The sequence below is a fragment of the Castanea sativa genome, chromosome 2, assembly GCF_040712315.1.
Source record: "Castanea sativa cultivar Marrone di Chiusa Pesio chromosome 2, ASM4071231v1".
In the NCBI taxonomy this organism is placed as follows: Eukaryota; Viridiplantae; Streptophyta; class Magnoliopsida; order Fagales; family Fagaceae; genus Castanea; species Castanea sativa.
This window is the reverse complement of record NC_134014.1, coordinates 11,842,318-11,866,751: the sequence shown is the minus strand read 5'-3', so window position 1 is coordinate 11,866,751 and position 24,434 is coordinate 11,842,318. Positions and strand designations below refer to the sequence as shown.

The 24,434-nt window shown below is 34.0% G+C and overlaps 2 protein-coding genes across 3 annotated transcripts; one reads left to right on the top strand and one right to left on the bottom strand.

Moving 5' to 3' along the window:
• Nucleotides 1-8,354: 8,354 nt before the first annotated feature.
• LOC142626126 (COBRA-like protein 7) lies at nt 8,355-11,378 on the top strand. Its single transcript, XM_075799916.1, has 2 exons — nt 8,355-8,951; nt 9,815-11,378. The coding sequence occupies exons 1-2, from the start codon at nt 8,417-8,419 to the stop codon at nt 11,221-11,223; spliced, it is 1,944 nt and encodes a 647-aa protein (XP_075656031.1). The 5' UTR covers nt 8,355-8,416; the 3' UTR covers nt 11,224-11,378.
• A 1,642-nt stretch (nt 11,379-13,020) lies between these two features.
• LOC142624759 (two-component response regulator ARR2-like) lies at nt 13,021-17,425 on the bottom strand. Of its 2 annotated transcripts, none has more exons than XM_075798502.1 (6): nt 16,783-17,425; nt 16,116-16,268; nt 15,632-16,012; nt 15,172-15,248; nt 13,863-15,047; nt 13,021-13,780 (listed from the first exon to the last, which is right to left on the bottom strand). In XM_075798502.1, the coding sequence occupies exons 1-6, from the start codon at nt 16,955-16,957 to the stop codon at nt 13,706-13,708; spliced, it is 2,046 nt and encodes a 681-aa protein (XP_075654617.1). In that variant the 5' UTR covers nt 16,958-17,425; the 3' UTR covers nt 13,021-13,705. The 2 variants fall into 2 exon arrangements, with proteins under 2 accessions (XP_075654617.1, XP_075654618.1); XM_075798503.1 differs by having other exon boundaries at nt 13,021-13,777.
• Between the last annotated feature and the right edge of the window lie 7,009 nt (nt 17,426-24,434).

Here is a 24,434-nt window from a genome sequence, read left to right as displayed (position 1 = left end):
CGGCGAAACACTTCTCTCAAACCCACCCTTTACAAGACCCGATCCACCCAATACCGATCTCGTTCTCAACCCACTGAAGACCGATCTCGTTGTCGCCGCTGAAGATCGTCGCCACCACTGAAGACCGATCTCATTGAACCGATCCCCATCTCTTTCCCGATCTATCTTTCTTTCCCTTAATCTCTCACTCTTTCTTCCTCCCTTTCTCTCTCTCAGTTTGACCGAGTTCAGCTTGTGAATGAATGGAACTAATCGATTTTTGTTTTGTTAACTGTATATACTGAAATTTTCTATTATAAAATTTGCCTGGAAGTTGAGAAAATGTGAGAAACTAGTAGAAAATAGCATTTTTAGAATGCAACCAAATACCTGAAAACATTTTCTAAAAAAAATTTTATAATGCAGCCAAATACTTGAAAATATTTTCATTTCTCAAAAATATTTTACGTTCGGAAAATATTTTACATATTGTTAAACACAGCTTTAGTGTTTGGTGATGCCGTAGTTCAATTCATCACCACCACCACCACCACCAAACATGAATTACCAACAACCCAACGGTCCAACACCCAGTGGCATAGCTATTAAAGGACCGGGCCCCCCAAAATTTTTGAAAAAATTAAAACAATTTTTTTTTTGAAATATCTTAAATAATTTGAAAATTTTTAAATAATCTTATCATTTTGGTCCTCCATACTTGAAAATAAACATTGTCTACGCTTAAAAAAAGATTTGTGACCATCCTAAGTTTTTTTTTATGCCCAATAAAATTAAACTTTGGTCCACTTAACAATATATTAAGGCATTTCAAGTAAAAAGAAAAACCTCAAAAAGATTACACATTACTATTTTACGTTTCATACAAAAAAAAAAAATTATATATGGCCCCCTCAAAGATAAACTCCTGACTCCGTCATTGCCACCACCACTTAAACCCAACCCCATTGAATAGGAATGGCAATGGGGCGGGGCGAGGCCAAAGGATGGAGTCTTCGTCTCCGCCACGCATGGTTTTGTCTTGCCCCATCTCTGTCCCACCCCGCATGACAGGGAAGACTTTCTCATCCCATCCCCGCCCCTTGGGGCCTCGCGAAGCCCCCCCCCCCCCCACAACCCTGTAAAACTCTACTTTTTGTTAATTTTTCCTACAATTAGTACCTTTTTTTAATGAAACCTATTTTATTAATAAAAATATACTTGAAATTACAACTAAATTTAGCCCATCAAATCAAATCAATTTTTAGAAAAAATTGAATAATATATCCAAGCATTTAACAAGACAATCACACACAAAAAAAAAAAAATCTTATAGTACAATACATAACAAAATATAGGTAGAGAACCACATTGAGTAAAATAAAATAAGCTAATATTGAAATGTTTGTTTAATTAGTAGGGTTTTAGGGTATGAAAAATTTACAATTATAGCCCTTAGCAATGCCGGGCGGGGATGGGGAGGGGTGAAGCAGGGTAGGTCTGAAAAGTCTAAACTCATTCCCACCCCGCCTCGTGGTGCGGGGCTAAAATCTTGCTCTTTGTAGGACAAGGAAATTTGCACAGGGCAAGGCTGAGCGGGTTAAGCGGGGTGGGACAAAATTGTCATTCCTACCACTGAACACACAAACAAACCTAGATCCATTACTATCTCTCAAAGCAAATTCCTCAACGCTCTATTGTATTTGCAAGTATCATTCCAACCACACTCGCATTGTGTATAGAATGTTGCGATTTTTGAGCTCAGCACCATGAGCATATTCAAGAACCACTAGATCTGAAGACTTTGCATAGGCTTCAGAAGGATTTTTATTGGTCTGGGTTGAGACAAGACTTGAAGCAGTATGTGAAAGAGTGTGACACTTGTCAGAAACTCAAGCATGAGACCTGTTTCCCTGCTGGGCTGTTAGAAACCAAAGTATTAAACTATTCTTAACAATTTTATTAAACTGAAACGTAGACAACAAATTGATTGAATGAAGAAAAGAAAAAAAGTGCACTAAGTGTCCATTTGGTGGGGAGGATGGAAAAATGAAAGGATAGAAAATAGAGAGAGGATGGAAAAGTAGGAGGATAGAAAAGTTTTTAGTTTTCCTCAGTTATATTTGGTTGAGAGAATGGAAAAGTAGAGGGATGAAAAATTATTTGATTTAGTTGAAAATAAGGTTTGTATAAATTTACCATCGTGTCCCTTTTAAATACAAGAGAAAGTAATGCATTGTATTTTTTTTTTTAAATGTGTATAGATAAAATAGCATAACAAATCATCCAAAAGTGTTTTCTTAAAAAGTAATAAAAATAAAAATTAAGAGAAAAAAAAAAAGAAAGAAAAGAAGAACCCACCACCTTACCAAACAAAAGAAAAAAAAAAGAAAAAAAAAAAAACCAATGTTACAGTAGAAAGTCAAAAAAAAAAAAAAAACCAACGTTACCGTGGAAAAAAAAAAAAAAGAACAAGAAAAGTGAGGGCAGTTTTATCAAAAAAATTTCTCATTTTTCACTCCAATTTGGAGAGATTATATTTTGAAGAGGGAGGAGAGAAAACTTGTGGGTCCCACCACTTTTCTCTCCCCCTCCCCCTCTCAACCAACAGTGAAAAATGTCATTTTTTACCCTATTTTTCTTTCTCTAGTTTTCATCCTCCCTGTTTTCACCCCAACCAAACACACTCTAAGCGAGAGATCTGTTCTTGGATGAGTGAAATCGATACTTGGAATGAGCATTTCATGAAAAAAACAAATGGAGTTTGAAGGGTTTCTTTATAAACTAGTTTGGTGATAAACTCTGTTCAAATATCTACTAGTTTTTTATTATTATTTATTATTATTTAATGGACAATGGATACAATAGAAGATGAAAAATTTTAATCCGAATGTTTTCATTGAAAAGTCATAAAGTTTCATTTAGCAACAAAAATCTTCACATATCCATAACTGCTTGAAAAGGAAATTTCATTGACATCGATGACTTCTCAAAACCCAGCTCTCACATTGTTTAGTAGGGCACACATCATCCCAACGTTTTTCATGTGTGGGCCTTCAAAATCATATCATTAAAACATCCGTTAGCCAATGCTGATCAGCATCACAAACCTCGTATTTGAATTTTGGGCCCATTACCGGATCTATCCTAATCAAATTGTTTTACATTAGGTAAGCGTAAGAGTAAGACATTAAAAAAAAATTCTACTTGTACAAAATTCCTAGATTTTACATTTTTTTTTTAAAGATGAAATAGATTTTACTTAATTACATTTATACTACTATTTAAGAGATTTTTCTTGTTTGGACTGGATTTTTTTTTTCTTTTCAAAATACTCCCAACACTCCTAAGTTTAAGTAAAGATAAAATTAAGGGATAGTCCGGTAAAAATATATGTTTAACTTGCACTAAAATATTGTCTACAAAATATGATCACTCTCCCACTAATTTACTTATTTAGAAATAAACTTCCCGTTTAAACTTTTCTATTCCTTTATTTTTCTTAATTGGTTGGTCCAAAATATTACTTTTCTTTTAATCCACATTAAAAAGTTAAAAAAAGAAGAAGAAATTCACGTTAAAAAGTTAAAACCCCACATTTCATTCCTTTTCTATCCATTTTTTCTTTTCTAAAACATTGTCTATAAAATAAGATAAATTTACAAATTCTATTTAGAAGAAATTATTAAGAGATTTGAATTTCCCCCATTACTCCACATTTACACTTTTCTCTTTCTTTATTTATTTATCATTATTTTTTTGAAGTGATCTTTTTCTTTTTTAATTGGCCGCAATTTTTTTTTTCCTTTATCTATTTCATTTTTCACGTGATCTTTTTCTCTCTCTTTTTTTTTTTTTCGATAATTACCTCTTTGTTTATTTTATTATTCCTTTTCGATATTAGGTTCTCTTTTTCTTTTTCTTTTTTTGTTCTTTTTTTAATTCATGTTTCCCTTACTCCTACTCCCTAAATCTGAGATCTCACGTGTTTTTTTCAAATAAATTCTTCTTTATTTTATATATATTTTGATAACAGTTCTTCTTTATTTTTTCTTATAACAATTATTTTTTTTTTTTTTTGAAATTGAAGAGAGGAAGAAAAAAAAAAAAAAAAACTCATACTATAAAATTATCACTATAACTTTTCATCCATAGCCCTTAAGTTTAGACACTATGGGTCTGTTTGGATAGAACTTATTGCTGAAAACTGAAAACACTGTAGCAAAATAATTTTTAAATGTGTGAATAGTGATGCGGGACCCATTTTTAATAAAAAATTGATGAAAAAGTACATGAACAGTACGCGCACAGTGCCGCACAGTGCGCACATGTCCCCTCTGCAGCAGAAACAAAAAAAAAATAAAAAAAATCAAAACGTGGACGCAGCAATAAGCTGCATCCAAACGCCCTCTATTACTCTCCTGTTGATTTTCAAATTGCTAACCATAACACCACAGTTTGGTTGGATTATTTTTCTAAATGACAACTCCCACATCCATCGCTCTCATATCTCTTTGCCTTCTTTGCTTATTCCAAACCCATTTGTTTTCGCACCTTCACATGCATTCTCCAACTTCAATTTCAATCCATATGAGTTTTTATTTTTATTTTTTTCTCTATTAAACTTTGGTTGATAATGGGTTCTTTTTTTTTCCCCTTTCATGATAATTATTATTATTATTAATTTTTTTTTTTTGTGATAATACGGTTGTAAATTTTGGGGCAAAGGTAGCACAGTGTTTGTGGTGAAGGACTAGCACAAATACATGAATTTTTATTTATTTTTATAGTTAGTAGTAAAATTTTCTATTCCATTTCTTTTATACACTCTTTTTAAGGAGTTTTTTTCCTCTCTCATGTCAAATAAAATTTTGTCTAGTTATTTTAATATCTTTTTGCAGCATTATTCGGGCTTATGTAAAGGACGCAAATGTGGAGTTCAATGTCACTGGAGCAATGAAGCTTTATGTTGTTGATTTAAATATAATTTTGTTTTCTTTAGATTGACGAATACTCCTGGACATCAAATCCTTTCATTCCAAAGGCATTACTAGGATTCACAAGGCTACGAGGAGCATTGAGAGAGAGAGAGAGAGAGAGAGAGAGAGAGAGAGAGAGAGAGAGAGAGAGAGAGAGAGAGAGAGAGAGAGAGAGAGAGAGAGAGAGAGAGAGAGAGAGAGAGAGAGAGAGAGAGAAGAAATTTCTTACCCATTGATAATTCTATGTTTGCAATTTGTTACTCATCTCTTTTATGATTCTTTTACATTTATAAAATTTTAATCATATATTAGAGCGCGTGTTCAGAGGCTCTTTTATTTTTTGTAAAGATTAATAATTTGCATTCATTATAATTTGAGATATTACATTTTTCAATTACAAAAAATACCTAAAGGTGTGATAAAAAAATTATTTTAACCATAAACACATATTACTCATAACACTCCTATGAATTTTTTGTGATTGAAAAATGTAGTATCTCAAATTATAATGAATGCAAATTATTAATCTTTATAAAAAAAATAGACCGTAAACACGTGTTCAGAAGCTAATTTATATATAATAATAATAGGTGAAGCTGAGAGAAAATACAATTAAATTTTAAATTGAAGTCTAATTTTATACCACGTGTCTTATCTAATTTTAAATTTATGTGTCAAGTGAATTATTAGGTGCAAAAATTAAAGAGTCTAAATTCAATTAGATTCTAAATTGAATTTTAATTGAAGTTCAATTTTGTGTCATGTACTCCATCTAATTTTTTAATTTTTGTGACAAGTGAATTATTGGGTGCAAAATCGAAGAGTCTAGATTCAATTAGATTCTAAATCATGTCTAATTTTGCGCCTTGTGTCTCATCTAATTTTTTAATTTTTTTGTCAAGTGAATTATTAGGTGCAAAAATTAAAGAGTCTAAATTCAATTAGATTCTAAATTTTAATTGAAGTTCAATTTTGTGTCATGTGCCTCGTCTAATCTTTTAATTTTTATGGCAAATGAATTATTAGGTACAAAAACTGAAAAGTTTAGATCTAATTAAATTCTAAATCATATATATATATATATATATATAATTGTGATTGATTTTAAATGTACATGTGCATATGCACAACAACATTTAACGTAAGACTATTTTTTCCTACAACTGGTTTGGACAAAGACGTGTCCGCAGGCCGCAACACAAGCCGGGATTTTGTGCGTTTCATATGGTAGTATATAATGGCTCACGATTAGCTCTCCAATTAAACCACACCATGTTGTCACCCACCCTCTCTTCTTTTTTTTTTTTTTTGACTAATCACCCACCGTCTCAGCTTCAAATGATTGCCTGATTTTTTATTGGTTGTGTGTGTGAAAATGACTGAATAGTCCACTTGTCATTACGTTATTGGTAGACCATATGAATCAAAGAAACATGTCTTTGACCATATGAAGCTCATATCAATATCATAGAGTATAGGAGTTGTTTAGTTGGTACTACAAATTCAAATTAAAGAACATTCGCAGAACCTTTCTAAGAATCATTCTTCACAACACCTTTTCTTTCTAAGAAACAACGGAAACATTCATGACAACACCTTTTCACATTTAAACTGTCCTTTTTTTTCCTTTTTAAAAAAAAAAAATTTTCCATGGGTGGATTTGATTATTTATTGTTTAAATAAAGGTTTTTTTTTTTCGTAATAGAAAAAAAAGGTACTATTAATAATTTATTGGAAAAATTGCATTGACCTTCTCTGAATTTCTGTTATTGCATTAATCACCTCCCCTTCAATTTAGAATAAGACACTCAACTTCCCTATAATACAAACTATTTACACTAACTTTCCTTGAATAGCAAAAGAAAAGTTTTGAATTTTTTTTTAAACCTTGAATTTCCTTTTGGAGGGAGTATGGACAACAATATAAAATTTTTGAAACATTTTTTTCAAGAGAGGTCAAGGTAAATAATTTTCATTTTTGGGGATGTCATTTTTGGGGATGTAATTGTCTTATTTTAAACTTGATTAACTTATAATTTTCTCATATGTTGTAAACACTACAACTAAAAATTTTTATGTGTTTACATCTGTGCGAATACTAATTAGTAACTAAATTATAGTTGAAACTATATGTAAGGATTGGATTTGGTTTCCAATCTTAAAGGGAAAAAGATTTAGGCCTAAAGAGTCTAATACAATAAATTTGTAGAAGGTGGACTCTTTGGGCCTGAATCATTTTCCCTTTAGGATTGGGAACCAAATCCAGTCCTTACACTATATTTTTTGAGTTAATCAAATAAAATGATTTTGTTATGAACTTATAAAATTTCAAACTGTCTAGTTCTTACTACAAAATGGGCTATTTATAATATTAATAAATTTTAAATGATAATTTGAAATATTATAATTTAATAATTTACAAACTTATACAATTTGATATATATATATATATATATATATTTTTTTTTTAATGTTGTGAGGGATGAGATTCTCTTGACAAGTGAAGACCACTAGATGTGGAATGAATTTGGGTAATGAATCTTGCACAAGCACTATAGAAAGCTCTTGGTAAGATAAGCTCTTCCCTAAGGGGCTTATTCTTTAGAATAACAATATTGATTTTTTGGGTTAGGTTTTTCTTACATTCTTTAAAATATTATGCCTTTTATATATACTTGCTCATGGTGGTCTCTTTCATGCCAAAAAGCATTCCCAAAACCCTGACTTCTCAATTGGCTTGTAGGGTACAAGATGGCCTTTTGGTTTGCCCTCAAAGGGGATAGATTGTATCCAATCAAATGTGATGTGAAGTAATTAGGGTGCAATAAATTAGAGACTCTCTGAACAGTCAACACTTTTTTTCAGATAATAACATCAATGTCATGATGGAATAGTTAAGTGAATTTTTCATTCATCTATTCATAGTTGTCATTACTAATGACGAAGGACTGGTGAAAATGGTTTCAATTTGGTTTGCTTATATGTGTTGTGCTTTAGTTGACCCTCATGTATATATACACACATATAAAACATAATATTACATATAATTAAATCAAAGTTTATATTCACAAAGAGGATTGTTCATAAAGAATAATCAAATGTAAACTTAAAACTAATCAAAACAATACAAGCAATCCTTTTCCCAATCCAAATCCGCAGTTCAAAGACCAAATCCCCCTCCTTCCTTTGATTTGATCAACTCCAAGATGGCAAACCAAAGAAATAATATAAAAATACAAAAAAAAAAAAAAAATTCAAAGCAAAAACACAGCTCCCTCTAAGCTGTACACACACTATAAACACTGTACAAAACCCACACACGCACACACACACACACAAAACTCTACGCGTTTCTCTCTCTAAAACCCCATACTTTATATATAAACTCTACTCATTTCCTTCTCTCTCTTACTTCAAATTCAAACTTTCAAAACTCTCTCTCTCTCACAGACCAAAAAGCTATGGCCTCCCAACTCCGCCGCCACTTCTACGTCGCCGTTCTGCTCCTACTCACGATCCTACCCTCCACACTCTCTCAACAAGCAACCGGACCCAACTCCTGCAACGGCATATACGTCTCCTACGCCTACGTCACCGGCTCCCAGCTCCCACCCAACCTTACAGGATCCGACCCGACCCACCAGCCCTACCGCTTCGAATCCGTACTCACTGTTCAGAATAACGACCGCGTGGAGCTACAGTCATGGAAAGTGTTCGTTGGGTTTCAACACGGCGAGTTATTGGTCTCGGCCACTAACGCCGTGATTGGTAACGGAGGCACTGGCTCGCCGGCGAGTGTGGGAAACGGCACCGTTTTGGTCGGGTACCCGATGACGGATCTGAAGACGGCGACCGAGACAGCCGGGGACTTGACCCAGATGCGAGTTCAGGTCAGCATGGTCGGGACTCAGTTCGGTGTGGCTCCACCTGGTATTCCTATGCCTTCTAACATTTCACTTGTCAACGATGGTTGGTCTTGTCCTAAGTCCTCAACAGGTACCACTTTTTTTTTTTGGATTTAATTAAAATTTTTTTTTAATGGGTATATTGGCATTTGGGTTGTGTTGGATTCTATATTTGTTGCATTTTTTTCGGCTTGAAGTGTTTTTTTTTTTTTGATAGGATAGAATGACGGAAAAGAATACATTTGAATGAATTGTTTATATGCCCATTTTGTTGAGTATGCATAATGCATTTTATAGTTTTGGGACTAAGGTGTAACCAACAATTTATTTATTTATTTTTAAAAGCTATATTTGGGGTTGTTTGGATTTTTTGTTTTGAGTGTTATATTAAGGCTTTAAATGTATGACTTTTGATAAAATAAAATGACGGAAAAGAATACATATGACTAATTATGAGTAGTTGAGGATCCATAGCCGATGTAAAAAATTTTGGCCGTAAAGTTTGGTTGTTGTTATAGGATGGTGGGATAGACTAGATCAATGAAAATATGTCTTGAATCTTCTTGGTTTTTGTTTTTATTTATTTTTTTTCCAAGGAGAATTGGATGAAGATTATTTCAATATTGCCTCCTATAATGTAGTTGACCATATCAACTTGTGTGAGATCATGTATATTCATAAACTTGACCTCTTTTTTTTTCTTTGGACTTGTCTCACTAGTAAGGAAAGTCTTGTTGATCTTGTTGAGTGAGTCATGATGACCATAGGAGAATTTGTCATAATTATGATAAAAGAATGAAAATGATTTTTTAGCTTTTTCTTTTCTTGTTGTGAACAAAATTATAATTACACTTTGATTTATGAAGACAATATGTATAGCTTCTTTGTTGATTTGGGTGTTTCAACTTGAATGGAGAACATGTTAATGAGCATGGATGCTTGATGATTTTTCAGGGAAAAGTAATGTGACGGAAATCTGTTGCGTGCAAGACCCAAATGCTAAAACAAACATCACTGCAAGTGATGGGTTCTTGGCTCGTGGGAGCGGTGACCTTACAATTATGTATGATGTTACCCAAACATATGAGTCGAATTACTGGGCACAGGTCACAATCTCAAACCATAACCCTCTTGGCCGTCTTGATTATTGGAAATTGAGCTGGGAGTGGATGAATGATGAATTCATATTTGCAATGAAAGGGGCGTATCCATCTGTCGTAGATTCTTCAGAATGTATCTTTGGACCGCAAGGTATTTATTACCAGAGTTTAGACTTCTCCACTGTATTGAATTGTCAAAGAAGGCCAACCATAATTGATCTGCCTGCAACAATGTACAATGACACGATCCTTGGGTTTAAACCTTATTGTTGCCGAAATGGTACAATCTTGCCAACAGAGATGGATCCAAGCAAGTCAATTTCATCATTCCAGATGCAGGTGTTTAAAATGCCACCAGATCTCAACCGTTCCCAGCTCTCACCTCCAATGAACTGGGCGATCAATGGTACACTCAACCCTAATTATCAATGCAGCCAACCAGTGCAGGTGAGTCCTAGTGAATTTCCAGCTTCAAGCGGTGTACCAGTGAATTCAACTGCAGTTGCAAGCTGGCAGGTGGTGTGCAATATCACAATTCCCAAGAGTGAAAGTCCCAAATGTTGTGTCTCATTTTCTGCTTACTATAATGACTCTGTCATTCCGTGCAAAACTTGTGCATGTGGTTGCCCTAGCAACACTGCTCGTACTTGTAGCGCGACAGCTCCAGCTATGCTTCTTCCATCAAATGCACTTCTTGTTCCATTTGATAATCGGACTGCCTTGTCTACTGCGTGGGCTCGACTTCAACATGAGCCAGTGCCAAATCCATTGCCCTGTGGAGATAACTGTGGGGTCAGTATTAACTGGCACTTGTATACAGATTACACTAATGGATGGAGTGCAAGAATCACACTTTTCAATTGGGGCGATACTTCCTTTGCTGATTGGTTTGCTGCAGTAGAATTGGACAAGGCATCCGCTGGTTTCCAACAAATGTACTCGTTCAACGGAAGTACCTTGAGCTTGAATGGTGTCAATGATACTATATTCATGCAGGGTAATCCAGGATTAAACTATCTTGTGGCGGAAGACCAACAGCAGAATCCTTGGGTGCCTGGGAAACAACAGTCTGTGATCTCTTTTACTAAGAAGTTGACTCCTGGAATAAATGTGGCTAAAGGAGATGGCTTTCCCACTAAGGTATACTTCAATGGCGAGGAGTGCTCACTTCCTTCAACAATTCCAAGCAGTGGTAGTAGAAAGGTCCCGGCTGCTATATTTTCAGTCCTCTCAGTTGTAGTGTTTATGTTGATGTGGCAATAGCTGGGGGATGGGGTTTTGTAGCTACTTCTGATTTTTTTATTCGTTTAGTGATTGATATATACCTTATCCAGGAGTTGTTTGGCACATTCTTCATTACGGGAAGACGTGTAAACTATGATTGTTACATATATATACATGATGCTATTGTGCTCCTACTGTGGCTTTTTAATCTTGCTGATCTGCATATAGTTAACAGAAGATGAATATAATGATACATGACAGCAAGTCTATAAAGTGATGTAGAATTTTGTATTGCGTTAACATCATTGAAGCCAATTGGATGGTATAATTCTGTATCATGTCTCCCACTCATCCTTTGTTGGATGTGATCATCATTTCGTGTTGAGTAGATCATGTTCTATCCCGTGTGAATTTGGTAAACTTAATTTGGACAGTGATATTTTCTCCTGATCTTTGAGTCTCTCTTTTCTTTTTTGTTTTTCATTTTTAAAGGCAAATTATATCTTATTGAATTTTTACTAGTTCATTACTGTCATAGCAATTCTTGCTTCTTGAAACAAAATTGCTCGACAATCATCTGCGTTGTTCAATAGACTTTTCAGTGAATGATAATAAATTATTTCCCTGAACTAGTTATATGGAAAGAGTCAAAATTTTCACTTCTCAGGTTAGCCAGTCGATTTTTGTGTCGTGTACTTCTTAAAGGCAGAACAAGTCCATACCGAGTGTTGGTTCTACATTCTTGTTTGCCTAGTTTACTTGTTCATAGTAAGGCATTAAAAAGTGATTGATGTGGAAAATGCAAAGAAATATTTATTTTATTTTGAAAGTAAATTATATTTTTATTGATATCTTATTTAATTTCTTAGATTGAAATTTATTTTTATAATTCCAATAATTTAATAATTTACACTTCTAGGTTGAGAGTATAATTCAATTTATTGGTATCGTATTTAATTTCCTAGGGTGAAGGTTATTTGTATAATTTAATAATTTAGACGCCCTAAAGGCCTAAATCAATTAGAATTAGAATTTATTTAATCAACTAGAATTGGGGTTACTCATAAACATAGTATTCTATTTCTACCTCTAGGGAGAGTTTATAGTTTGCTTGGTTAATAAAAATCTCTTGAAATTTTCTTACAGTCTGATGTTGACTCCAGCCAATATAAAGTGTCGATTCCAAAGTTTTCAACCTCCCTTGGTGTGGACTTCAAGCAACCCTATCCCTGTACGCCGACTCTTAAGTGATCATAATTGATTCTATTCTTTACTTTTCATGTTACATCAAATATGTTGTTTTGTACTGCCTCAACGTCTCAACCTATGTCCTTTCAAGTATTCACTATTCACTATGTTCTAGCCCTATAGTCCAGGTTTTTTTAGGAGAATCAAGTCCAGGTATATATACTCCTTGATGTGCCAAACTGATTCTCATATCATCAGCATTTGGTACCTCTGTTTTCTCATAGAAGCAATGGAACTTGTACCATTACCATGACAAGCTCAAAATCTCTTTTTCCAAATGCTACAGCCACGTCTAGCGCGCAGTATAGGTTTCAATTCTACGAAATGAACTGTCCAGGAGTGAAGTCCAAAGACCACGCTTTGGATGCATATGATCTGTGTGGAGATAAACAGAAAGTGAAGAATTGCTACAACCCCCCTTGCTGACTAGTCCATCTAAAACATTCTGTAACTTAAGCACGGGGAAAATTCTAAGGCTTTTTTCCCCAGCTCTACCTTGACATTTATGTTGCTTGTTGATCAACATAACAATTTCCAATCTAATAAAAAATTTAACAAGATTCAAAAAACAAGATCTTACACAAAGAGCTGAAAGCAGAATGGAGGTCACATAATGAAGAGGTTGTCAACAAAAGCTTATTATAAAGCATAGATGAGAGCCTCCTCAAATTTTGGTACAAGAAAAGAACCAGGAAAGAAAGCCCAGACTTGTGTCTTGAGCAATGAAATGGTATATTTACATCATAGTCAATTTCTGAGTAAGAGTAAAAAATAAAATAAAATGAAAAAACGACAAAAATAGAGAAAAACATAGCAAACTTAATGTGTTATTAGAGTTAGAAAAGCTCCTACAAATCTGCAGATGTATCAAAACCTTGTCTCCACAACTCAAAGACATGCGCACAAAAATCAATGGACAACTTCACAAGCACCCTAAAATTAGTAGCTTCTTGCTGTAGTTTGCTGCTAACAGCAGTCAAAACTTGCATGTAGCCATGTACATCTTTGCATATAATGCAGTGGTCTATCTTACCTGCTTGATCCATCTGAATCTTCCACTGGTCCAATCATCATCCATCCAAGTTAAACTAGCATAGCAGGCTATTCACAAAGGAAGATGCATATAAGTGAAATAATGCAGCCCCCTTTGTTCAGGACCTTGAGGTAGAAAATTGAATCTTTTTTGTGAGGCAGGTTAAAATTCCATCAATGGTTGCAAGTATGTACAACAGAAACTGCAATCATAGAAGGAGCTGAAGCATGGAGCATTTTTCTACACGGGAATATTATCCATGGAATAACCATCTAAGTCGAAATCTGTTTCAGCTGTCCCAATGCCTCCTTGCTGCTGGAAAACAGAAGAATTTTCTACTTTAGTAATTGAAAACATTGATTAGATAAAAGCCAATGCAAACATCCAAACCACAAACCTGTTTGAGGAGTGCACTCATGAGATCGTCCTGTCCAAAGTGTTCAGTAAAGAGAGTTGTCTGACTATTTGCGTCAGGAATTGTTTCAGCCTTCACCCTTATGGAATTGTCAACAAGAAGGTTATTAAGGTGTGGACTAAAATTTTGCATATTCCCTTGCTCAACACATTCGACCCCTGAAAACATAGCCCTGCCTACAGCTGATGCATTCCTGTTCTGTCCACTCCTTTGGCTAGAAGAATACCCCTGATGAACTAAAACTGATGGTGAGACATCAAGATTGCCTTGTATTGGATTTGCATTTTGAGAGGCATCAAAGTGCAAGCCTACATTCTGTAATTCCCAATCATGTGATTTGTGCTGGTGCTGGTTCAAGTCATTGAAAATATCATAACTTGAAATAAATCCTGCTGATCCTTTCATTTCAGAGTTACCCTCTTCTTGAAATGGTCCTTTAGATGTGACATTGGATATCCCAGGAGAACTTCCAAGAGGGAAACTGTTGCCAGCCAATTCTGTGGTGTGATTCATCGGAAAACTCAACATTGAAGAGCTTGGCGGAACTTGATTGTACCCAGTCCCTCTGCTATTATCACCAATCCCATTTCTTCCTATAACCCCACCAGCAATGCCATTAGTCATAATAGGCTGCCCTATGGATGAGGGAAGCCTAGGACCGTGACTGCTAGTAGATTCATTTAGTATCTGCCCTCTTGATTGCGGTTGAGCCATCTGCATCAGCAAAGAGCTACCCTGTCCTCCATGGGTATTCACTTGCATATTCATGCTCCCAATTGATTGTGCAGATTGGTGCAAACTGGCAAGTTGCTTTGGCTCCATAGTTGTTGGGATTCCATGAAGTAAATTCATTGGTTTGTTACTGCTCATTTGTTGCTGTTGCCCCTCTCCAAACCGTAATTTTGGATTTTCAAAGCTAAAAAGGTTCCTTTGATCAACTAGAGGCATGGGAATGCCGGATTTTGTGGTTGACCTACCAAGTCCTGCTGCTTGAAGTGTGGCAAGACTTTGTGCTGGGAGTTGACCAGTGACACTGAGAGTTTGAAGGTCAAGCCCATTGAGTGATGACATTGCCCCAAAAGTTGCATCTTGAGGACTCATGAAAGAATTATTCATACCCTGGTGCTGCGAAACCCCACTTAATCTTCTAAGATACAAGCGATATTTCTGTACCATAAGGATGAATAGTCAGTTCTATAATAAATGAAAAAAGACAGCCATCACATGAAATAGTCAAGTCAAGTAGAAGTAAAACATATATAATTACAATCTAAGTGCAATTGTACTATACCTGAAGGTGACTAGCAACGTTTTCTCTTGTGAGACCAGGGACGTTCATCAACTCCAGGATTTTCTTGGGAACCGCTTCTGGAATTGCATATCAAAGGTGAAAATGTAAGAGGTTAAAGAGCTTCTCGTAAATGGGAAATTAATTTACACATTCATTAATAATCATTCAACATGTAACATGATGAAGGGTACCAAAAGATACCAGATTTGTGGTTCATACTAATCTTAAAAAGAGTCATTTCAAAATGAATCAAACTCACAACAGAAGCCACTACAACATCAATCCAACCAATAGCATGGGCTTTTTGCCAATAGGAAAAATGAATACACATTGATTATGGCTCGCATACCCTAAGTCCCCAAGTGTGAGATGTAAACTTTTTTTTCTCAAGTCTTTTAGCATGAAACTTGCAAAAAATTGGTTGGTAGGAAATTGAGAGATACAGGAGAAGAATACGTACTGTCAATGCCTAGTTGATTAACAGCTGCTACAAACTGTTGATGGAGCTCAACTGACCAAACAACACGTGGCTTCTTCAATGTAGATGTATCATCCCTCTCCTCAGTTTCTTCTTCTTCATCCTTCCTCTTCTTTGAGTTTTTCCAATTCCCTTCATTAGCAGAGGATGAATAATCCACATCTTCAGATAGTTTTTGCTGCCGATCTCCTTCTTCCACACTACCGGATTGCTCCAAATCCTTCCACTCATTCTTTTTCTTGCGAACTACATGCTGCCATATGTTCTTCAATGCCTCAATCCTGACTGGTTTGATTAGATAGTCACAAGCACCATGAGTCACACCCTTCATGACAACTTGTTTCCCATCATCCGCTGACATCACTGTTCAATTACATAAATCCAGATATCAGGCACTAACTTGATATAGACTATGGATTCATGGCTGGATAAAACCAATTTACACTTACAACAAGAAGGAACTTACTGATTACAGGCAGGTCCATCTCCAGACCAATGTGCTCTAGGAGCTTGAATCCATCCATGTCCGGCATGTGAACATCACTAATAACAATATCAAACCCATTTTTGTTCTCTCGAAGCATTGACAATGCAACTTCTGCTCGATTGCATTTGGTAACTAAGATCACATAAATAAACTAAATCAATCACTCAACAATTTAAACAATCAAACCCAAGGAACAAAGACACACAAAAAAAAAAAGAAAAAAAAGAAGAAGAAGAGATGCTCTAGATGCACAACTTTGAAACTCAAACTGATCTCTAAAACAAGACAAACAACCCAAAAAGTACAAGAAATTTGTACAATATAAGCCATGTTGAACCAAATCACAATCTTTAACATGTACAATAACAATAATCCAAGAGTCCATTCCATTCCCCTTTTTACCAAGATTCCCAATTCCATGCCAAAAGAAAAATAAAATGATAACACAACAATTGAAACCATTAAAGAATACATATATCTACATATATGTATATACACATTAAATTAGCCAAAAGGACAAGAAAATCAAATTCTTAAACAAAACAAACTGAGAGAACCTATGAAGAAAAGCAAAAAGAGAGGTAGAGAGAGAGAGAGAACTATAATTAAAGAATAAAAAGCAAAGAGAAACTAAAGAAGAAATTACCTTCATAAAGACAAGTCCTAAGCATCTTCTCCAAGATCACAAGGCAGGTGGGGTCATCATCGACGACCAGGACACGTAGTCCGGCCGGAAACTGGTCCGGAACGACGTCGTTGGCCTTCCAATTGGTACTTGAACTAGCCGTTGACATCGATCCCTTACAGTTACTCTGATTCATTTATCACAAAACCAAAAAAGACCCAAATCCCAGAAGCCAAAAACAAAGAGAAATTTCACACGCACATACACAAAGAGAAAGGAATTGAATTCACATAGTTGAACTCGGCATCAAAAAGCTCGATACCCAGCTCGAATTCAAAGAACCCAGTTGAGCTACGCAAGAATCTGAAAGAAAAAGATAGAGAATTTGAGTTTCAAAATACAAAAAGATGAGATTTTTATGTGTATTTTTTTTTGCGTGGGATTGTTATTAATAATAGAAGTTGAAGACTTGTGGGCTTTTTGGATAGTTGTCTCTGCTTCAATTCAAGCTCACAATTTCTCTGTTTCTGGGTTTATTTTGGTTTTATTTTATTTTTTTCAATTAATTCTGTGTGTGTGTGTGTGTTTTTTTATTTTTTTTATTTAATATTATAATCAAAGGTGGGACAGTCCTAGAAGAGTGGATCCAGCTCACACATACTACGATTAACTAACCCAACAACAGGGCATCCTAAATCTACTCTAGCAGAGAAACAGTAACAGAAATCCAACGTTAACAAATCCAAGATTTTACTGCTTCTACTGTTTTCTTAAAGTACTTCTTTCTGTTTGTGTTATTTTATTTATTTTTCTTCTTCCTTTTTTTTTTTCGTTTACCAAAGTAAAACAACACTATCCTCGCTTACTAAAAAGTCAACTCGAATGTTATTATTGTTACAATTTCCTTTTATTAATTTTTTTTTCAAAATTATTAGAATAGTATATTATGATTCCAGTATTAGAACTTGTGTGTCAAAATAAATTGATATTACACTAATCATAATTTATCGTTAATTATCTTAATAAATTGTAAGAAAAATGACGTAATTAATATTTTTATCTTTTTATTTTGCTGGGCCGTCACATGGTATTGTACAATAAAAATAATGTTATTAAATTGTTCGTTTAAAAACTGAAAATAGTATTATTTAGAATTTTTTTTTTTTAAGATCGTGGAATAAGATACGTTTTTCTAAATGTCAAATTTAGTTTGGAATTTCCAACAATTTTTATTTTTTTGAGGAAATTCCCAGCTTGACATAGCCTTTTGAAGTTGGCAACTGCATTCAAATTGCAGCTCCGAAAATGGAGTGTAAGATGAAAAGTAGTTTTAACTAATTCTCGTATGTTAAGGTTATTTTAATTTTCTTTTTAACATTTTCTTTCAACCAAACTAATGAAAAAGGATTAATCAGCGTTTAACTAAACGTCTAAACCTCATAATTACTTAGCCCCTTCAAATTGGTGAATACCCAGGGAAATGAATACTCTCATTCTAAAAATTTAAGACTAGTTTTAAATGAGTCCACTCGTTATCCAAATGACTTTATAAGGAATAGAATCTTTGACACGCAAAAATGCTAATTAATAATAATACATTAATACCAATAAACAAAATATGGGAAAAATGGACGAGCAAATAAATAGAATGTTTTTTTTTTTTGAGGGGAAAATAAATAGAAAGTTAATTTTATGAATTAAATGGCTTTTATTTAAGGGCAAGGATCTGAACTGATTCAAATTGTCAAAAAATCAATCATTGGCTTAAAATGATTTTAAAATGGAAATACATACAATTCGATTCCTTTGCTTAATTTAGCAATTTTTCATTAGCGTCCTTCACTAAAATTCCCTTTCGTCTTTGAACCCATTTTTTTATTTTCTTTTTCTTTTTCACTTGTTTATCATTGTCCTCTATTCTCAAACTGACCAATTGACCTACATAATTAAAGAAAAACTGATGGGGCATCACATTCTTAAATACAGCAATGCCCATGTTTCTATGATTATTCTGCAATTTAATTAAAGTAACACCAAAATGCCTTGACATGGTGTTATTATCTATATAAACAAAGTACATAAACAAAATGTAAAGCATTTGAAACTAGTTATACAAATTGACCAAAAAAATTGACCTTTAATAACTAATTGAGAGAGCATGGACTAATAGTACCAACTCTTTTCTTTTGAGTTTTGAGCAGAAGAAGTTGCAATAGAATCACAAACTTGTTCCATAGTCAATGTGGTTGTTTAGGTTTCCTCATTCCGAGTAGCGAGTGCTATTATTCTTCGCTATTAGAAAAAAAGCTTTGTGTAGCTTCAACAACTTGGCATTGTTTATTGGTCAGAAAAGGTAAAAAAAGTTAATAAACAAAACAAAACCCAACAGGCTTTACGCATTTCCCGTGAAGCCCAAAACAAGGTGAAACTGATAGAGTAATAAGGGGGCATATGATATAGTAATAGTCTGAAACTCTAAGATCTTTTTCAAGCTCTTCTTTTTAAGCAGTGGTTGATGGCTTGATGCTAACTGTTCATCAAGTTTTTACTTTTTACCTCCGTCAAGTTCTTCTCTACTCTCAGACCCAGCTTTTAATTTGTCATTCCACCACTTGTCCCACTTCCCCCGACCGACACGTGTCATTTTCCCTGGCACAATGAGACAAACCCCCCCACCCCCCACACTTTGGCGTGTATTGCTTTTCTTTGATGTTCATAGGTTAGCAATTTTTAATCTATATGATATGGGTATGTATGCAATACTAACTCATCAAAAACCTTAATTAAACAAGATTGCAAATACAAAGGGAGCAACTTACAAGCATAAAGTCTTCTACAAAGCCTTAGGACTAATGGATTGCTTAAGAACTACTAAATTTCCTGAGGATCTCTTAAGAATCTAAATACAAATGATCTTAGAAGTATTTCGGTGTGCTCTCAATTGTGCATGGTGTCATTTCTTATAGAATAAGCCTTTATTTGTACTTGAGCCTTTGACGGTTATGCTTAGTTTCTCCTTCCACGGATTGCTTCTAAAATAATTTCTTCTTCCAAATGTCTTGTGACTAACAAGGCTTGGTAATCTCTCTTTATCGCTCTGAGGCAATTGTCCCCTTGTTATTTATGGCTGCTTGGCATGATTCTTTATGTCTGACTATTCTTTGTAATAGCTCAAGATAATTGCCCATTGATTCAACGAGGTAATTGCCATGATAATCAACATATTAATGCCAATTGTTGATTCCTAACTCTTGATTTACGATATTAAACTATTTATTCATTGAATTGATGATTTCTCATATAATTACATACTGCATTTTAATGATAAACAATGATCTTTGGTATGATGCTCTTGTAAAACTATTCCCAAATTCAATACTACTTGTGGCATTTATAATACTAGCCTAATGAGAGCCATCCTATTTTTTTACATGTGTGTCAAAACCTCATTGAGCGTCACCATATGAATGCCACTTGTCATTCCCTTAAGCTATTAAACTATTTTTTTTACTGAATTTGTTATTTTTAATATAATTATATAATGCATTCTGATGATGCTCTTATAAAACTATTCCCAAATTCAATATTATTGGGGGCATTTATAATTCTAGCCTAATGAGAGCCATACATGTTTTTAATACACGTGTTGAGATCTCTTCGACCATCACCATATTAATGCCACTTGTCATTACCTTAGGCTATTAAGTTATTTATTTATTGAATTTATTACTTTTAATATAATTACACAATGCATTTTGATGATAAACGATGTTCTTAGGTATGATCCTCTTGTAAAACTGCTCTTACATTCAATACTACTTGTAGCATTTATAATATGTGTCTGGATCTTTTCGAGCACTCGATAATTTTATTGGGTGTTTATAATAGTTCTTCTGTCACACACACAACATGATAATTACCAAAAACAATTCCTTAAGGGTGGCTCCAAAATGGTAGTTAGGAGTTTTAAGTAATATTATTCCGTTAAGATTAAGTAATACCTCTAACATTATTCATGTAACTTCTTTAAAAATTATTGTTTGAGGGGGGGGGGGGTGTGAATTTGATTCAGGGCCGAGGCCCAAAAACTAGAAGGTTGTACTTGAAGAAACGGGCCAGGCCCATTAATGTGGATATAAGCTAGGGCGTCTGAAGATTGACAAGTAACTCACTAAAGCAATTTTCATGGAGATTTGAGTTGGTCACCAATACCGAAACTCTTATCTGAGGTAATGAGTATGGATGTTCCTTTGGAGGAAAAGAGTGGGACCGCGGGCAACTAGTTCCCTTTTTAATTTGAGATGCCACTCCCACTAGATTCGCCGCGGGAAACACCCTAAAAGGATAAGGATCACAGAGACAGTCACCTTTGCATTAATGAGAGGTTCTCTACCTAATCTTTTCCATGTTAAATGCATATAGGACAACCTGAATAGTGTAGACACCCCAAAAAATCCTATTTCATGATGAAAGGGGGGCAAAACCGAGAGGTGATGTGACAAACATCCCAAATAATTCGACTGGAAGTAGGCTAGCTGGGGAGATAAGGGAAGAGAAAATGTCTATAAAAGGGGAGGAGGTTGCAACAAAGAATGGGTTAGGAAATATTAAGAGAAAACTCTAGAAAATAAGAATAGAGAGAATACCAAAGAAGTCGAGTAGAGCCACATTGTACTTTTGCTTTCTTGCTTACTCCCTATACCTTAGGAAAACAGTTTATGTATCTTAGAATAGTTCATTTTCACTCATGCTTTCTTAATCAGTTGTTAGGGCCTCCAATTGTGGAATTTTTACCTCATGTTTATAATAAATATATTGTGGAAAGTTAGTTACATAGACATTTTTACTTGTTAAGGTGAGTTTGAGTTTCTTACCCCCACAATTATTATTCATGTAAATAATACAAAATCTAGGGACATATTGTTCACAAGTCATGTTGTAATTGGTGTATAATAAATGTGGTGTTATCATGTTGAAAAGTGTTACATCCATAATATTTTTATAACACTTTCATAACAAATTATAGGTAGTGAGTTGTTATTGGTTATAATTTGAATACACAATTGAAAATAATTTTTTGCTTACAAATAATAGCCAATAACAACAAGTTATATAAAATTTGTTGTAAAAATATTATAAATATAATATTTTTTCATAAAAAGTTTGAAAAAAATGATGGTGAATATTTTGTGCTCATGTAATAAACGATTATTGCAATATAATATGGGTGTGTGGTATGACTAGCGGTAATTTGGAATTATTGTTTACAAAAAAAAAAAAAAGCGTAATTTGGAATTACAACAAAAAATCTTTTTTTTTTTAAGGTGCAACAACATATCATTCTTGTTTCTTGATATTACCTTAAACTTCCTCATTTTCTTTTCCTCAAGAAAGACAAGTACCATCATCAATTATTAGCCGAAAAAAGAAACAGCGTACAACAAATAGTAGGTCTAATCCAATAAGCAATTCACACATTACTTTTTTGTAGGAAAAAAATAATGTAAAATAACACCTAGCATGCTGCTTTTTCACAGCAAGAAAAGCAGTGAAACTTGTTAAAGTGGCCTTACTGAAACCGTATATTCCCTGTAAAACCTTTTCTCCCTTACGATGAATATATATTCATTCATTGAAGGAGGTCTCTCTCTTTCACTGTCATAACCTGTGTTTTGAGGTTCTATTCTAAGCTCTTTCTCTCACTCTCACTCTCACTCCCACTCTCTATCACATTCAAACACACATAAACACACACTGTGACACAGAGTCACACACACATAGCCATAGCTACAAAGCCCAATAAAAATCAGTAAACGTCTAAGCTGCAATTGGGTATAGCTTTATTGGTTGGGTTCTCAAATAGATTTAAATCTTTAAAGTTGATGATGATCCTAATTGCAATTGTTTATTGGTTTTTGGATTTAGCTTTTTATGGGGTTAGAGATGCTTTTAAGGGAAATCGAATATTATGTGTAACCGCGAGCATGATTTCACGCGCGTATTAAACTAAGCTAAAACTATATACTATATTAGCAATTTGTGGTGGGGTGGGTTGCAGGTGATTGGAGATGTGCCACGTGGCACCTCATGGAAGTTGGAGAAAAGTCCAAAGCTACTTTTCCTAACTTTCCCTATCTTCTATTTCCGCCCCCCCTCCCTGTGCAACATGAGTCATGAGTGCCATCCCAAGCAACACTTCACCTTTTTTTTCTTTAATTAAATATTATCCTTTTTTAATAATTTTTTTTATAAATTTTACCTTTTTATTGATATTTGATAAATACATTTTTATATTAGGAATGGTTATAGATTAAATCCTAAAATTTCAAAAATTTCAAATTAAACTTTGTAATTCAAGTTATATTTATATTTATGAAACTATAAGAGAGTGTGTTGTGTGTAATATAATATGTCTTACCATTTCTTAAAAGTTATCATAACTTTTAAATGAAGTTTATGATATGCGTTTGTGCTAGGGATATGACTTGTGTCTTATGCATTAATACACTTGACACGTCAGTATATAGATATATGTCCAAAATTTCCTTCATTCGATGTCAATTCACAATAGAATTTTGGAATTCAATAAGGTTTCATTTTCTCCACGTTGAGTTTGTCAAACTTTTACAACCTATCTAATTATTGCTCCAACTTCTTACCATGAGTCACGTTTTGGTGTTAATTACCATTTAATTGTCGCATTCAGATGTTAATTCTTTCATCTTTGCGACTCCAATATCTCTTCCATTCCATGATGTTCTTATCACATGGTGATTTTTAAAAAATAAATAAAAAATAAAAGAAACACTTGCTTGGCACCAAGTCACAACCACAAGCCAAAAAAGCACTAGAAATGGTATACCTCGTACCAATCCTATCCAACACCACATAAATGATAAAACTCAAGCTACTACTATTTATGCAATATTCACAAACCCAGTACAGTTTTGGACGTTGAATTGGTATGAATTGGAATTTGGGACTATATCTGGATTAGGTGGTCCACTCCATCTTAGTAGAAAAAAAAATTATATGATGGAAAACAATCAGTCTATCTTTGAATTCAATAACCCAATTGGCCAATAAACTCAGCTTGAGGGAACTACTCAAATTGAAAACACACACACACACACACACACACACACACACACACACACACATATATATATATATAATATCAAAAAGTTCATGCATGTCTCTTTCATATAAAATTCAAATGCCTGATTTAAAATTGAGTTCTTAAGTCTTAACATAGAACTTAGTTTTGGTCCAATAGTTTATTTTCCAAGAGCCAAGCTATATATGTTTTAATATTTATGTTTCGTATTAGATTATGTTTTATATAAATTCAAGGCTCAAACGAATTGGATAATTAACAATGATTGATCAAGTTGATCTGTTATGTTCATTTAACTTGGTTATTATTATGAGATCAATTCCCAAATGCGAATGATATTTTAACACTTCTGTCATCTTTGAATAATAATAATAATAAATAATTTTTAAAAATTATTGAAAAGTATTACTTTTGCAACCTCTTCTCTCACGTGATGAGATCATCAGACTTGTGACTTGTTATATAAATGAAATGGACAGTGTTAACATCATCACTAGTGCCTAATTCCATCAACCTCTTCCACTATCATTGTGATAAACTAATGAAGGTTTTAGAA